The 17,821-nt window shown below is 46.8% G+C and overlaps 1 protein-coding gene across 1 annotated transcript; it reads right to left on the reverse strand.

Annotated features, from left to right (window-relative positions):
• On the reverse strand, positions 1 to 10,983 carry LOC136653786 (vomeronasal type-2 receptor 26-like). Its single transcript, XM_066630666.1, has 4 exons — positions 10,829 to 10,983; positions 9,294 to 9,585; positions 1,618 to 1,744; positions 1 to 902 (listed from the first exon to the last, which is right to left on the reverse strand). Exons 1-4 carry the CDS (start codon positions 10,981 to 10,983, stop codon positions 1 to 3), a joined length of 1,476 nt encoding a protein of 491 aa, XP_066486763.1.
• Positions 10,984 to 17,821: the final 6,838 nt, after the last annotated feature.

Genomic DNA, 17,821 nt, shown 5'->3' on the forward strand with positions numbered 1-17,821 from the left:
TTAACACTTTCTTAGCGTTAGCTGTACCCTGTTGTTCAACTGAGGTCTCACGATAATAATGAAGCATTTGGGGAAAAAGAGGCAGCCCAGTAAGCCAACACTGGTGGCTAAGAGAGAAAAGATCTCCACCACCACTGTGTATTTCCCCCTGGTGCTCAGGTAGGTTGGCACAAAGGACATCCAGACACTGTAAAACACCAGTATGCTGAAGGTGATAAATGTGGCTTCATTAAAAGTGTCAGGTAACTTCCTGGCTAGGAAGGCTACCGTGAAACTGACCAGAGCCAGGAGAGCCATATAGCCCAGGACACAGTAGAACATGATGGCTGAGCCATCATTGCATTGCAGGACAATTTCTTTAGCCACTGAGTGCATGTCAGCGTCTGGATATGGAGGGGAGGTTGCCAGCCACACCGTACAAATGATGACTTGAACAGAGGAACAGGAAAGGACCAGGAAGACTGCCAATTTATTTCCCAGCCATTTCCTCATGCTGGACCCTGGCTTGGTGGCCAGGAAAGCGAGGACCACAGTGATGGTTTTGGCCAACACACAAGAAACGGCCACTGAGAAGATGATGCCAAAAGTTATTTGTCGGAGCAAACATGAGAGCTTGTCAGGTTGGCCAATGAATAGCAAAGTACAAAGGAAGCAGAGGTGGAGGGACACGAGCAGGGCATAGGTGAGGTTTCGATTGTTGGCTTTGACTATAGGAGTATCCTGGTACTTGATGAAGACCCCAAGCACCAACTTGGTGATGGAAAGAAAGGCAAGTGCAAGAGCAGCCAGGACAATCCCCAAAGGTTCTTCGTAAGACAAAAAGCTTATAGATTTTTGATTGCAAGAATTCTGCTCCTCGTTTGCATAATGATCTTCAGCACACTGAAAACATTCATCCACATCTGGGAAAGAAAATAAGAATAGTTTTTGGCACATGGACATTCTGGTGCGCTGCAGTAAACGTGCAGGGGGTGCAAAGCGCTAAGTTTTGCAGGGAGCCTCACTGCGCCATACAAGTGGCCCCTCCACTTTGGAGCCAGGCGTACATCTCCATTTTGCTCTAGTGGCCCAGAATGGCTCCGAAGGGGAGGGGGGAGAGGTTACTTGCACGGCACGGTGAGGCTCCCTCCAAAACTTAGTGCTTTGCATCCCCTCGAGCTGTGCTTCTGTAACCAACATGTGCCTAAGGTCTGCAGGATCAATTTCTGAAATCTGCAGTTATATCCTTGCCAAGCTTTGAAAGAAGCCATGCCCTGCTATCGTCCAGAAGGAATCTGTCTCATAAGTCTCCCCATTGACTCAAGTGGACGAATATTTTCTCCCTAGACTTCCGAAAGCAGCAGCCAGGATCATTCTTGTCCATCATATCTGTGTTTTTCTAAAATCCAATTTCTTTTTTCCCTTGGGAAGTTAGTTACCATAACTGAAATGTTTCAGTAGCTGTATCAGTGGAGATGCCCTTATCGGCAGCTCTCTTCCCCCAGGACTGTATACATGCAAACTTTTTTTTCACAATCAAATAAATGACTCTGTGACGTGGACCTATTTCCTCATAGTCAACATGATGATGATGCTGATGATGATGATGAACACAACTCTATTCAGATAACTTCTTACCTGTCCAGTTTGAAATCTTTCCTTCTGGACATGGAAGGCAGTCATAGCAACAAAAGGGCTTCCCTTCCTTCTTGGTCCTGCTGTAACCTGCAGGGCAGTTGTCATTGCACACAGAAAGAGGCAGTGACTGCCCACACACGAACACAAAGAATGTTATGATATTCAGACCATATACTGTAGATTGCTAGTCATTCTTCCTTTAATAAATAGCTCGGTGCTGGTCAGCTAAAACAGCAACGATCTGCCTGAACACTTGAATGAAATGGGCTAAAGCAGCGGTTCTCAGACTTCTCCAGCACGCGGCTCCCTTGACCCATATGGCTTTTGGCCGCTGCTCCCCATTACTTTACTGAGGGCCGAAAGTGATGTCATTAATCAGGAAGTGATGTCATTAAATAGAAAGTGGTCAGGAATATGTTCTTAATAATGTGCATAAGTATCTATGCAGTTAGTCTCAAGAGACTCACCCCACCAGAAATGGACAATGTCTCCTGATGTGTCTTTCAGGGAATTGCCCATTCATAACCACCCCCAATTCATAGCTGTGCTCTGCTTGGGTTACCGGACCCCTGTTCCTTCTCTTTCTTTATTTCTCCCTTCCCCCTTTATAATAAAGCACAGCCTTTTGCCCTTCCTTTCCCTCCAATGTCTGATCCAAAAGATGTCAGCAAGTGTGGCAGAACTCAGTGGATCCCCCACGTGTGTTCCTCACACCCCAAACTCTCATCTCCCCAAATGCCCATGTAGTGCACCTGGTAACTCTGCAATCTTCCTCCTCTGTTGTTGCTGACAGAAGTAGTGTAGCTAGAGGAGGTGCAAAGCACTAAGTTTTGCAGGAAGCCCCATCGTGCCGTGCAAGTGGCCCCTCCCTCTCCTCTTAGAACATAAGAACAGCCCCACTGGATCAGGCCACAGGCCCATCTAGTCCAGCTTCCTGTATCTCACAGCGGCCCACCAAATGCCCCAGGGAGCACACCAGATAACAAGAGACCTCATCCTGGTGCCCTCCCTTGTAACTGGCATTCTGACATAACCCATTTCTAAAATCAGGAGGTTGCGCATACACATCATGGCTTGTACCCCGTAATGGATTTTTCATCCAGAAACTTGTCCAATCCCCTTTTAAAGGCATCCAGGCTACACGCCATCACCACATCCTGTGGCAAGGAGTTCCACAGACCGACCACACGCTGAGTAAAGAAATATTTTCTTTTGTCTGTCCTAACTCTCCCAACACTCAATTTTAGTGGATGTCCCCTGGTTTTGGTGTTATGTGAGAGTGTAAAGAGCATCTCCCTATCCACTCTGTCCATCCCCTGCATAATTTTGCATGTCTCAATCATGTTCCCCCTCAGGTGTCTCTTTTCTAGGCTGAAGAGGCCCAAACGCCGTAGCCTTTCCTCATAAGGAAGGTGCCCCAGCCCCGTAATCATCTTAATTGCTCTCTTTTGCACCTTTTCCATTTCCATTATGTCTTTTTTGAGATGTGGCGACCAGAACTGGACACAATACTCCAGGTGTGGCCTTACCATCGATTTCTACAATGGCATTATAATATTAGCCGTTTTGTTCTCAATACCTTTCCTAAAGATCCCAAGCATAGAATTGGCCTTCTTCACTGCCGCCGCACATTGGGTCAACACTTTCATCGACCTGTCCACCACCACCCCAAGATCTCTCTCCTGATCTGTCACAGACAGCTCAGAACCCATCAGCCTATATCTAAAGTTTTGATTTCCCCCCCCCCCCAATGTGCATGATCTTACACTTACTGACATTGAAGCACATCTGCCATTTTGCTGCCCATTCTGCCAGTCTGGAGAGATCCTTCTGAAGCTCCTCATAATCACTTCTGGTCTTCACCACTCGGAAAAGTTTGGTGTCGTCCGCAAACTTTGCAACCTCATTGCTCAACCCTGTCTCCAGGTCATTTATGAAGAGGTTGGAAAGCACCGGTCCCAGGACAGATCCTTGGGGCACACCGCTTTTCACCTCTCTCCATTGTGAAAATTGCCCATTGACACCCACTCTCTGCTTCCTGGCCTCCAACCAGTTCTCAATCCATGAGAGGACCTGTCCTCTAATTCCCTGACTGTGGAGTTTTTTCAGTAGCCTTTGGTGAGGGACCATGTCAAATGCCTTCTGAAAGTCCAGATATATAATGTCCACGGGTTCAGAGCTATTCCAGGCCACTACAGTAAAACAGAGGCAGAGCAGGTTTACCATGCAGAGGGTTATGGGGGCAGGAAGAGAGTTGCATGAAGCAGGGTAGACAGAATGGGGCAATGATGGGACGGGGAGGAGGGTAGGTCAGACTCAGGGGGTTGGGATTGACTAAATCTTAACCTCCTTCCCAGGCCTGATCTGCTTTCCCAGGCCAAGGCAGGCTTGCACCAGCAATGGAGCTGTCACAGGTACACGTTGACCCACAGCTGCTGCTGGAGCTCACCCGGGGCAAGGGGACCCCCAGGAGACCTCCAGCAGCCAAAATCCCCCATGGAGTACTGCTGTGCTGGTGCTAGTGATAGTTAGGATTGCACTGCCAGGAATATAGACTGAGCATACCTGGTTAAATATGGTGGGCCACACGATGGCATCCGGAGACAGAGAGAACATTTCATCCTGAGGACTCAAGGGATCTATCTTTCCAACTTTAGCTCTCAGAAAAGATTTATTTGGAAATGTGATCCAGTTCATAAAATTGAGTGGAACTATTAATTGTCCATTGTTGTCAAAGGAAATTACCTCCCCAGCACTGTTGTTAAACGAGACCCTTCTCAGATAGTGGTGGAGCTGGAGGAAAGCAGAATAAGGCAATCAACAGGAATATTCAAGAACCTGTGAATATTTGAGAGGACTTTCATCATTCAAATTAGATGTTTAGCCACCTCTTGAGAGCTTGGCGTATGCTAGTATTAGTAGTGTACAGGCCATCATTGCCCATCCTCTCCCCCCCACCCCCATCTAAATAGGTTTCAGTGTCTTTGGAAATGCTTGCTGTTTTCATTGAATGGGCACCAACATCAATGGGGGAATACAAAGCAGAACTGCAATTGCATTTTGCACCATCTAAGCAGCACATGGATGGAGAAATGAAAGGAACAGAGTGAAGCATCTTTCAGTTTTTGCTCACCCCTTTCTTTTAAAAGCAAAGAGAAATGGTAAAATTGCAGGAAAGAGACTTTTTGAAATAGCAATATTAGTAATAAGAAAATATATTTGTTAAGTACTTGATCTTCCCCACCACTAGTGGCGTAGCTAGAGGGGGCACAAAGCACTAAATTTTGCAGGGAGCCTCACCACATCCACCATATACCATTAGATGTGGAATTTCCAGTGGAATGCAATGCAAAAAACCGGATTGAAATATCTCCTTTCTATCAAAAGTTATGGCCAAAAAACCGGAAACCCAAAAAATGCATGCAGCCCTATTGAATGTGAAACCGAGCCATATCACATGTTTACTCGCGAGTAGGCGGACTTGCCTTAGTCCGTCGAAAAGGGCAGGCTGAGAGGAATCCAAGGACACCAGAATGGTTCCTGTCCAATGAGAGCAGCCACCAAAAAACACCCAAGAAAGAAGTCCCTCCCTCCAAGCTGAGGAATGTATTGAGCCCTATGGAAAGCGAAAGGAAGCCACATGGTCACGTTTACTTGCGAGTAGGCAAGTGTGCCTTGGTTCCTGGTCAAGTGGGGCACAGGGGAGTGCAAGGCTAGCTGCATGGTCCCGATCTGATGAAACTGGAGCTCAACAAATGCTCCCGAAGGCAGCACCCCCCCTCCAAGAAAAAAACAGAGGCTTCACCTGTAAGGGGAATTTTTACTTGTTTTTAGTCTTACAAAGCTGGGTGAGTCCTGATAGTGATATGCTTACTATCTCCTCCTCCAAGCCTGGTTCCCCCCAATCTCCCTTTTACACCCCTCCAGTCCTAGATCCCCCACAATCTCCCTTTCTCCCCCTGCCTCCAAGCCTGGATGCCCCCCAATCTCCCTTTCTTCCCCCCCTCCAAGCCTGGATCCCCCCATCTCCCTTTTACCCCCCTCCAAGCCTGGATCCCCCACAATCTCCCTTTCTCCCCCTGCCTCCAAGCCTGGTTCCCCCCAATCTCCCTTTCTTCCCCCCCTCCAAGCCTGGATCCCCCCATCTCCCTTTTACCCCCCTCCAAGCCTGGATCCCCCACAATCTCCCTTTCTCCCCCTGCCTCCAAGCCTGGTTCCCCCCAATCTCCCTTTCTTCCCCCCCTCCAAGCCTGGATCACCCAATCTCCCTTTTACACCCCTCCAGTCCTAGATCCCCCCCAATCTCCCTTTCTTCCCCCCCTCCAAGCTTGGATCACCCAATCTCCCTTTTACACCCCTCCAGTCCTAGATTCCCCCCAATCTCCCTTTCTCCCCCCCCTCCAAGCCTGGATCACCCAATCTCCCTTTTACACCCCTCCAGTCCTAGATCCCCCCCAATCTCCCTTTCTTCCCCCCCTCCAAGCTTGGATCACCCAATCTCCCTTTTACACCCCTCCAGTCCTAGATTCCCCCCAATCTCCCTTTCTCCCCCCCCTCCAAGCCTGGATCACCCAATCTCCCTTTTACACCCCTCCAGTCCTAGATCCCCCCAATCTCCCTTTCTTCCCCCCCTCCAAGCCTGGATCCCCCCATCTCCCTTTTACCCCCCTCCAAGCCTGGATCCCCCACAATCTCCCTTTCTCCCCCTGCCTCCAAGCCTGGATGCCCCGCAATCTCCCTTTCTCCCCCCCTCCAAGCCTGGATCCCCCCATCTCCCTTTTACCCCCCCTCCAAGCCTGGATCCCCCAAAATCTCCCTTTTTCCCGCTCTCCAATCCTGGATCCCCCCAATCTTTCCCCCCTCCAAGCCTGGATCCCCCACAATCTTCCTAGTGACCAAAATTCTGGAAATTGTGGCTTTTAGAAATAATACCATCATGTTATATCCCATTTGATGCAGAATTTCATCCATTGCGTATGGAGAAATATTCACTGCATTTATTTTCTGGCCATTATTATTATTCATTTCATGTCAAGACTATTATTATCTCTGTCTCACCTACCTCACAGGGTTGTTGTGAGGACAAAATAAGGGGAGGAACCATGCAGACCACCCTGAACTGCTTAGAGGAAGGGTGGTATAAAAATGTGAATTAATTCATTAATAATATAATATAATTAATTTTGTCACCGCATACGACAGACTGCACTTGCTCCCGGTGTGGAAGGGATTGTCACTCCCGGATTGGCCTTTTCAGCCACACTAGATGCTGTGCCAGAACCTCCTTTCAGAGCGCGATACCATAGTCTTTCGAGACTGAAGGTTGCCAATATGTATACGACATATTATTTAATTAATTACATCATATGGGGTGACAAAATTTTATGGGCCCTGGGTGTCAAATGACCTAGCCACGCCTCTGTTCCCACCAAACCATATACACCCATTATCTATTCATTTAGTTGCAATCTGCAAAAAAGAAGTTAAACAGAAATTATTTTTTTTTAAAAAGCCTTGTGCATACACCTAGAACTAACAGTCTTGTCCACTGGTATCATCCAAACTAGCTGAAAATGGCAGACTGAGCACTTAAAGACCGAAATGCCAGTCTGGACAGAGAGACCCCATTCAATGTTCAGCTGCAGGTATGATGAACTGATCTGCCTTTGTTGGCTTGAGATGTTACCTGCCATGGCTGTAGTTTCAGAAGCTTATGGCTTCCTCCACGCACTCCTCTTCTGAGTTTGCATTTAGATGAATGCATGGACCGCAAAGCACGTGCCACAGCGTAGACGGCATTGTAGACACTGTAACTGTGGCCAGTCATGCGCATTTCAAAAACAGACCCAGGAAGAGTCTCCAGCTTCTCCTCCCCAGTGCAGATCTTCCCGTCTGTATTTTCTAAGTCAGTGTTTGGGAATGAACAGGCAAATGCCTCTTCCCAGAACTGCCTGACAAAGCCGTCTTCTTCCTCCAGGACAGGGTTTCTGCTCCGAAGGAAGTCTTGGAAACCGAATACTTCATTAGAGGGCAGTGCCAAGGATATGGCACCATTGAGTATGTGGATGTCCAAATTTCTTTGAAAAGAAATTGACACAAAATCCATCTTGGCTGTCATAATCCAAACTTTGCTTTCTATACTCAGTGGAACATCCTCCACCCTGGCAATCACAGGAAGCATTCTCAAAAACATAATGGTCATAATTTCACCATCTAAGACCACAACAGTGGCAGTACTGTTTGTGAAGGCCATTAATGTTTCAAAGGTCTCCTTCTCCATGTCAATGATGTGATCAGAAAATGTCATTCTTCCCAGTTTTACTATGAAATCAAAACAAATACCTCTCTGAGAAAACTTGGGAAGCACGTTCCGTAACAATCGCTCTCCTTTCTCGTCATCTATTAAACCCACCCCAATCCATGTCCACCTGAAATATAGCAACAGCTCAAGAATCCCAGTATACTGGAGGTCCTGATGTGGAAACATTTGGTGAAAGAAAGCTCCTTCGGTTCTTTGATTCATTTCAGGAGAAGTTCCGTATGTGATCTTTGGAAAATAAAGAAAACATTAAGGAAGTAAGATATTTTGAAAATAAAGTACATTTCACTTTCTCTTTCTTTGATGGAGTAGATTCATAGCAGAGTATCCCCCAAAATCTTAAGAGTTCCTACCCAGATTTCAATTTGTATCTTTGTTAGGAGCTCAGTGTAGATTTGTGATCCCAGAGGATTCATCAGGAGTCTGAAGCACATATTTTCATACTATCCAGCCTATCTATGACATAAAACTGGACCAACAGTCTTGCTTGTGCATAGACAGGACACATTTCCCAGTAGATGCAGTAGAAGTACTTTAGGCTTGGTTTTGGAAAAACCTTTTTGGGGCTCACAAACTCCAAATGCCAACAATGATGTGATAAATGTGAAGAAGCCCATTCCCACCTCACAAGCCCTCAGCATCAGCATCTATCCCTATTTTTTAAGAACATGGATTGCATCCAGTGTGGGGTTCAGACTTTTTGCTCTTCTCTGTTCTCCAGCACTATCTTGCTTCCTTCTCCAAGGGCCCAGCAAACTACAGTGGATACCAACATCAAATCATTGCAGGATGACTATATGCTGCCTTGAATCCTGCAATGGCAGACATTTATTCTAAACTTGAGTAAGGGTACATTAAAAAAAAAAAATTACGAGCAGTTTACTAGAATTCTATAGCTCAGTGGTTTCTAAACTTTACAGTCACAGTGCCCCTGCAGCCTCTTCTTCCTGGCTCAGCTAGGCACTGCCATCTTGAATCTCAGAAGATCCAAGATGGTGGCAACAAAATCTTGTGTGATCTTGTGAGGCCCGAGATGGCAGTGCCCAAATCTCAAAGATGGCTGCGTCCAAATCTCAAGGGATTTGGGAGCCCTTGTCTTGGATCTTGTGAGATTTCATGAGATCCAAGATGGCAGTACTTGGGAGAGCCGGTAGGAGGAGCACCTGAGGACATTCCACAGTTCCCCTGTGAGTGTGCTGTGGTACCCGAAGGCACCACAGCCCACATTTCAGGAATGACTGCCATAGCCCATCACTTGCTTCTTATCATCTTTAACCACAATAATTAAGGGTGCAGGTGAAGTCTCAGGAAACACCAATAGCACAGGCAGTTTTGATCCTCCATTTGCATATCTCACCTGAGGCATCTTGTAAATGGATAGAATGCTTGCCATAAAGATACAAACTTCTGAATTTGGTCCCCCAATGACTGCTACTACATCGTCCTGGATGTCACACTTGAAGTTTGGGATGAATCTGCCCCTAGTGGAGAGGAGATCCGTGGAGGCATGATAGGTCCACTTTGCTGTATAATAGCTGTTATAGATGTGGAAGCCCAGAGTGACGTTTGGTAAGATCTGAGGACTTTTGTTGATCTCCTTGACAGCAAAGGCCAAGGCCAGGATGTGCTGGTAGATATGAGACAGTCCCCTGCAAGAACAGTGACATAGTGCACGACTGAATCTGCTCCATCCTATGAAATTAAATTCATTCATGTTCAGTATTTGTTTAGTCTGTATAATGCACAGCATATAACACACAAGTTACTGTTGCCTGCCACACTTTTTATTTGCATTTAAGCTGGTGCTGTGTTAAGTATTCTCTCCACCACCCTAGAACCACTGCACCAGTTACACCATCAGACTGCTTTCTTCCTTTCCTGCAACTCCAACATGGACTTCTGCTGCAGCTGGAACATTCAACTTTGGCCCCTTCCTTCTTGAATGCCAGTCAACTGATTGACAGCCCAATCCTATCCACACTTTCCTGGGAGTAAGCCCCATTGACTCTAATGAGACTTTCGTCTGAGTAGACATGCTTAGGATTGGGCAGCTAATCCATTGTCCACCATACTCAGTCCACATGCATCCACTAGATTTTCCCTGTGTGCGCATGTTTTAAGAGCACTCCCAGAAACAGTATGTCCCTGGCAAGAGCTGTTTGAAGAAATATTGGATCACACCCGCATGTTTCACTCTCTGGGTATATTAACCCAACTACGATTGCAGTACAGTGTATACTGGGCTCATTTTGGAGCAGAAACTGTAGCAGATTCAGACTGCTGTTACCACAGTATGATTGAGGGTGCGTTATTCTGACCTTACTACTGCAGTATGATGTGATCTACATGAAACCTCTCTTGTTTCGGAGCCATACTCAGTGGACTGGTGTCGCCTTTAACTTGTTTTGGTCCATTATTTCTACGTTATTGTCGACACTTGCAGGATTAAGCCCACCCCTTGAGCTCCTTAGACCCCGATCCTGAAGAGGCATTGGAACTAATGAGAAGGATGTTATTATAATTATTTCCACCACCACTACCATTACCACTACCACTACTAGTACTACTATTAGTAGTAGTATACCCCTAATTAATTATGCCTCTGAATATCCGAGTCCTTGGGAAGGACTTGATATTTAGGAAATACTAGCCACCATCAGGTGGACTGTGATTTACTACTACTACTACTACTACTACTACTACTACTACTACTACTACTACTAATAATAATAATAATAATAATAATAATAATAATAATAATAGACAAAGAGATGGGAATACTGCCTTTCTAAAAAGGAAGTGCACCATTCTATACAACAAGTGTGACCAATATTATTTGGACAGTTGTATAATATTGCAAAAAAAAAAAAAAATGCAGGACCATCTTCTTACACAAGGTCATCAGCAGGTGCCTGGGATGGGTGTCTTCTGAAGGTTATCAGAGTGGAAAACATGAAGATCTGGGGGAAAATGCCAGCAAGGATGAGGTCTCCAGACTGATAATACAGGTGCTCGTTGTGGGGAGGGTCGCTGGTGGCACATTTCATGGGAGCATTGCAGGCCACCCAAGGAAGCAGTGCTGAAACAGAGATCATGAATAGCAGAGTCTTGCATAAAGATCTTCTTCCGAGGCATCAATTGACCTGCTTCCACATTGGCATGTGCGTGTCCCTCAATTGAACAGTCCCAGTTGTGCTCACAGCATAGAGCTCTCGTGATTCACACGGCCTGTCTCATCACCCTGACTGTCTCGTACCTCAGCATCTTATTAGATATTAATATCTTAATTAATAAAGCCTCAGGTTCCCTTTTAACTCATGGCACCTGCATCTCTTCATGGACTTGGGGAAGAAAAAGATGTGATCAGACTTAATTTGATAATTACGAGGAAGACAATTGCCTCCTCAGAGCTGTAGATTCCAAAGAAAACATGTTTATTGCTCTTCCATAGAAATCATCAGAAGACTCCTTTGGGATAGCAAGACACAGAAGAGATGGCAAAGAAGAGCACAAAAAAGAAAGACACTTTGTGTCTATACATCTTGGGGACTGGGCAGAGTTTCCCAAAAGCTGGGTTGTGACCCACTGGTGGGTCACAAGCCCAAGCACAGTGAGTCATGATGTGGACCCTCCCTCGCACCCTTGTGCAGGTTTGGCTCAAAACAGGAGCCATTCCAGAAGACCCATAAGAACACCCCGCTGGATCAGGCCATAGGCCCATCTAGTCCAGCTTCCTGTATCTCACAGTGGCCCACCACAGTGGCCCACCAAAAGGCAGCACACCTGATAACAAGAGACCTGCATCCTGGTGCCCTCCCTTGCATCTGACATAGCCCATTTCTAAAACCAGGAGGTTGCACATACACATCATGTCTTGTAGCCCATAATGGATTTGAGGTAGTCGAGGTATATGAAAGTTGTGTAATTTGTTTTATTCAGAATTAAGCCCATTTGTTCAATAAGACGTACGGCGCAATCCTAACCAACTTTCCCGCACTGACTTAGCCACAGTGCAGCCCCCAAGGTCAGGTAACAAGCATGCCCTTACCTTGAGGAGGCCCCCTTGACTGCCTCCCCACTGCAGGATGCAGTACATGCCACGTTGGCACAGCTATGTCAGGGCTGGAAAGTTGGTTGGGATTGTGCCCTTAGGCTATAATACCATCTTACTCATCAGAAACAAACTGTACATTACTGGAACCTCCGGAAGCCTCTCCTGGCCTGGCAACCCACTCTAGAGGCCTCTGAGAATCTTAGAATGGCGTTCAAAAGACTCCGTAAGCCACTTCTTGTTTTCAAAACCAATTCCAAAAACCAGAAGTGGCTCATGGAGACTTCTCAAGACCATTGTGAGGCCTTCCGACATCTGTAGAGTGGGTTACTGGGCCAGGAGAGGCCTCCAGCACCATCAGGAGCATGACGACCCACCGCTTTTTTTAGACTTGTGCTATGGTCTTACTGCCAAGCAGTGGGCTCCCTTGATGCCCCTGGGGAGTGCCTCACAATGTCCCTGGGCATTGCAACTGATGGGGAGCCAATGGGTTAGCCCTTTGAACTGGGCTCTGCGACAGCATGTGTGACTTTGCAGCTGTTCATTCTCTTGTTTGGTGTCCTTAAAAAATAAAAACTTCTTGTATGTAAACCGTGAGTCTGTCATGCCTTTTACTTGGCACTCCAACAAACCTTCAGACCCACAGCTGGGGCATACACCAGTCTGCAGAAAGAGGGGATAAGCAGCACAACTGGTGCCAACAGTCTGACGTCTGCATGTATCCCAGCAGCACTTGCCTGCCAGAAGTGGTGGGATTTTCCTCCAATGCTTTGCCTGTTTGAGGGCAGTACATTTACTGGTCATGCAAATGATGTGGTGGGTGAGGCCAGTGATGCTCGCAGCCATGCCAATCCTTTGAGAATCCCTACACTTCCATTTCCAGAAGTGTGCTAAGGACTGCAGCATGATTTCTGGTGTCTTCCCCCACCCCTCAAGCTGCACAGAACATATGCCAGGGGCAGGCGCTTGGCTGTTCCTTGGGGCTTGCTTCTGAGCAAGCACGTATACAATCATGACCCAAAGACATGAGGACTGTCAATGAAGCAGCTCCCCACACTCCTTCACACCCACACTCAGAAAACATGTGTCTTATACACACTATTTGGGGAGTTAGCCCCACTGAACACAGTGAGTGGGACCTACCATACTTAGGAGTATGAAATGCCTGGGGTTTTGCCATTGAAGGTCGCTTCAAGGTACTGACAACAAACTCTCCATCAGCAGTGGGTCCCCTCCAGGGTTCTGATCAGCATGAAGGGGGCTGCCACTGCCTTGATCCTCCTCTCGCTCACCCTTAGCTGTCCTTCAGAGAAGGAATGGGGGCTTCCCCTCCCTCACTTTTCCTCCCCTCCCCCAAGATTCTAACCAGAGCATAAGAACAAGCTAAAGCCACTTTTTCTGTCTTTCTCTCCTACTTAATACAAGTGGGGGGGGGGGATTTTGCTGCCCTTAAATCAGAAAGCAAGGGGAGGCCCAGCTTTGATGAAGGACTCCCCCAGGAGACAATGGAGGGCACCCTCTCGCCACCTCTGAGGACTCAAAACTCACAGATATTGGACAGTCATGTTAGTCATGTTAGTTTCTGTACATTCAAAACCTCATGTCTCTGGGATGGGGGTTTCCTCAGATGGTCCCCCTTTGCCTGGGATATTTGCAGCAGGTGCAGCTACCAGGTTCTCTGCACCCCCTTTAGCTACTGACTCAATAAAAAGGGAAAGTGCAGAACAGGAAGGTGTAGGTGAGCTCTAACAATTAGATTATACAGCCCTCAGGCAGCCTGCCTCTTCTGGTGAAATATATGCATAATAGTTTTTGCATATAAAACAAAACAATATTTTGGAAACCTTTATCAGGGGAGAATATTTGACAAATCCTTTAAGGCCGTAGTTCTCACACATGTTGCACCGGGACCCACTTTTTATAAGGAGAATCTGTCAGGATCCACGGGAAGTGATGTCATGACCAGAAGTGACATCATCAAGCAGGAAATTTTTTAACTATCCTAGGCTGCAGTCCTACCCACACTTACCCAGAAGTAAGTCCCATTGACCATCTGTTAAAAGAATATACATAGTAGCTTGTTAAAAGTATAGGTCTGTCACATTTCCTTAAATGCAGTCACATACCATGGGAGCATCAAGTCTAATATAGTAAATATAAAATATTGAAATAATGGGGACACGCCTGAAATTGGCTCGCGACCCACCTAGTGGGTCCCAACCCATAGTTTGAGAAGCACTGCTTTAAGGTGCATGGCAGAATACCATGACACAGATTATACAATGTTTAAAGTGATGCTGGAAAGTAATTTTATTTTCATTTTGTTTTGTCATTTTCTATATTTGATTAGTACAGCAATGACAAGGAATGGAGAGGAATAGAAAAAAAAGCACAACCAGTTTCATCTTGAAATCCCTCTTTTTATTGTGTGAAGCCCTGATATTGCTCAGTTATGAAGACAGTTCTGCAACTGGAAGGATCACACCATGAAGTATCATAAGCTAACCCAGTGGCATAGTTAGAGGGGGTGCAAAGCACTAAGTTTTGCAGGTACCTGAATGTGCTGTGCAAGCGGCCCCTCCCCTTCCATTCGGAGTCATTCCGGGCAGGGGGAGTAAAATGGAGGCAAACGCCTCCGCTCTGCTCCCCCCACCCGGAATGGCTCCAAAGCGAGGGGGAGGTGCCACTTGCAGGCATGTTCAGGTACCTGCAAAACTTAGTGTTTTGCACCCCCTCTAGCTACGCCAGTGAAGCAACTTTTATTTGACTAAGGGCGCAGTCCTAACCCACTTTCCAGCGCTGGCATAGCTGTGCAGTGGGGCATGTGCTGCATCCTGCAGTTGGGGGGCAGTCATAGAGGCCCCCTCAAGGTAAGGCAATGTTGGTTCCATTACCTCGGAGTTGCATTGCCCTTAAGACAACGCTTAAGTCCTCCCACCAGAGGACAGGTGACTCTGGATTTAATTTTGTGCGGTACGCAGGACCTGGTTAGAGATGTAAACGTTACTGAGCCATTGGGGAACAGTGATCATGCTGCGATCCGTTTTGACGTGCACGTTGGGGGAAGAATACCAGGCAAATCTCTAACAAAAACCCTTGACTTCCGACGGGCGGACTTCCCTCAAATGAGGAGGCTGGTTAGGAGGAGGTTGAAAGGGAGGGTAAAAAGAGTCCAGTCTCTCCAAAGTGCATGGAGGCTGCTTAAAACAACAGTAATAGAGGCCCAGCAGAGGTGTATACCGCAAAGAAAGAAGGGTTCCACTAAATCCAGGAGAGTGCCCACATGGCTAACCAGCCAAGTTAGAGAGGCTGTGAAGGGCAAGGAAGCTTCCTTCCGTAAATGGAAGTCTTGCCCTAATGAAGAGAATAAAAAGGAACATAAACTGTGGCAAAAGAAATGTAAGAAGGTGATAGGGGAGGCCAAGCGAGACTATGAGGAACGCATGGCCAGCAACATTAAGGGGAATAATAAAAGCTTCTTCAAATATGTTAGAAGCAGGAAACCCGCCAGAGAAGCGGTTGGCCCTCTGGATGGTGAGGGAGGGAAAGGGGAGATAAAAGGAGACTTAGAGATGGCAGAGAAATTAAATGAGTTCTTTGCATCTGTCTTCACGGCAGAAGACCTCGGGCAGATACCGCTGCCCGAACGGCCCCTCCTAACCAAGGAGTTAAGTCAGATAGAGGTTAAAAGAGAAGATGTTTCAGACCTCATTGATAAATTAAAGATCAATAAGTCACCGGGCCCTGATGGCATCCACCCAAGGGTTATTAAGGAATTGAAGAATGAAGTTGCAGATCTCTTGACTAAGATATGCAACTTGTCCCTCAAAACGGCCACGGTACCAGAAGATTGGCGGATAGCAAATGTCACGCCTATTTTTAAAAAGGGAAAGAGGGGGGACCCGGGAAACTATAGGCCGGTCAGCCTAACATCTATACCGGGTAAGATGGTGGAATGCCTCATCAAAGATAGGATCTCAAAACACATAGACGAACAGGCCTTGCTGAGGGAGAGTCAGCATGGCTTCTGTAAGGGTAAGTCTTGCCTCACAAACCTTATAGAATTCTTTGAAAAGGTCAACAGGCATGTGGATGCGGGAGAACCCGTGGACATTATATATCTGGACTTTCAGAAGGCGTTTGACACGGTCCCTCACCAAAGGCTACTGAAAAAACTCCACAGTCAGGGAATTAGAGGACGGGTCCTCTCCTGGATTGAGAACTGGTTGGAGGCCAGGAAGCAGAGAGTGGGTGTCAATGGGCAATTTTCACAATGGAGAGAGGTGAAAAGCGGTGTGCCCCAAGGATCTGTCCTGGGACCGGTGCTTTCCAACCTCTTCATAAATGACCTGGAGACAGGGTTGAGCAATGAGGTTGCAAAGTTTGCGGACGACACCAAACTTTTCCGAGTGGTGAAGACCAGAAGTGATTATGAGGAGCTTCAGAAGGATCTCTCCAGACTGGCAGAATGGGCAGCAAAATGGCAGATGTGCTTCAATGTCAGTAAGTGTAAGATCATGCACATTGGGGGGGGGGGAAATCAAAACTTTAGATATAGGCTGATGGGTTCTGAGCTGTCTGTGACAGATCAGGAGAGAGATCTTGGGGTGGTGGTGGACAGGTCGATGAAAGTGTCGACCCAATGTGCGGCGGCAGTGAAGAAGGCCAATTCTATGCTTGGGATCATTAGGAAGGGTATTGAGAACAAAACGGTTAGTATTATAATGCCGTTGTACAAATCTATGGTAAGGCCACACCTGGAGTATTGTGTCCAGTTCTGGTCGCCGCATCTCAAAAAAGACATAGTGGAAATGGAAAAGGTGCAAAAGAGAGCGACTAAGATGATTACGGGGCTGGGGCACCTTCCTTATGAGGAAAGGCTACGGCGTTTGGGCCTCTTCAGCCTAGAAAAGAGACGCTTGAGGGGGGACATGATTGAGACATACAAAATTATGCAGGGGATGGACAGAGTGGATAGGGAGATGCTCTTTACACTCTCACATAATACCAGAACCAGGGGACATCCACTAAAATTGAGTGTTGGGCGGGTTAGGACAGACAAAAGAAAATATTTCTTTACTCAGCGCGTGGTCGGTCTGTGGAACTCCTTGCCACAGGATGTGGTGCTGGTGTCTAGCCTAGACGCCTTTAAAAGGGGATTGGACGAGTTTCTGGAGGAAAAATCCATTATGGGGTACAAGCCATGATGTGTATGCGCAACCTCCTGATTTTAGGAATGGGTTAAGTCAGAATGCCAGATGTAGGGGAGAGCACCAGGACGAGGTCTCTTGTTATCTGGTGTGCTCCCTGGGGCATTTGGTGGGCCGCTGTGAGATACAGGAAGCTGGACTAGATGGGCCTATGGCCTGATCCAGTGGGGCTGTTCTTATGTTCTTATGTTCTTATGTTCTTATGTTCTTATGGAAAGTGGGTTAGGACTGCGGCCCAAGGGATGGAACAAGAAATAATTCTATACATACAACCTAAATTTTCATTCACTGCTAGGTTAACTCTGCTCTTTTCACAACTTCTCCATTCCAGTATTCGCAGATGTACAAAACAAACAAACAAACAAATCTGATCCTTCACAATCGACATATTCAGTTGTGTTTGATTTAATCTGCATTGCTTATAAAAGTATTAACAGCCTAAGGTGCATGCTTCCCGGCTCAGGCTGTCACAAAAGTGCCATAAAGCACTTCGTGACAGTGTACATTTGGGGCTATTGCAGGAAGGCCTGCAAGTATAAGGAACACGGTACGCAGAAGCAGGTAAGGGGAGGGGCAGGAAAGGATTAATAGGAAGGGTGTGGAGGCAAACTGGTTCTGGAAGGG

This window comes from Tiliqua scincoides, chromosome 5 (assembly GCF_035046505.1).
Source record: "Tiliqua scincoides isolate rTilSci1 chromosome 5, rTilSci1.hap2, whole genome shotgun sequence".
In the NCBI taxonomy this organism is placed as follows: domain Eukaryota; kingdom Metazoa; phylum Chordata; class Lepidosauria; order Squamata; family Scincidae; genus Tiliqua; species Tiliqua scincoides.

What these genes read in the sequence shown, in the direction of transcription:
- LOC136653786 (XM_066630666.1), bottom strand. Translation starts at nt 10,983, where the DNA reads ATGAAATGTGCCACCAGCGACCCTCCCCACAACGAGCACCTGTATTAT. An exon ending in CCATTTACAAGATGCCTCAG is followed by an intron (nt 1,745 to 9,293) that starts GTGAGATATGCA and finishes GTGTGTGGGCAG; the next exon opens with TCACTGCCTCTTTCTGTGTG. An exon ending in AAAGATTTCAAACTGGACAG is followed by an intron (nt 903 to 1,617) that starts GTAAGAAGTTAT and finishes TTTCTTTCCCAG; the next exon opens with ATGTGGATGAATGTTTTCAG.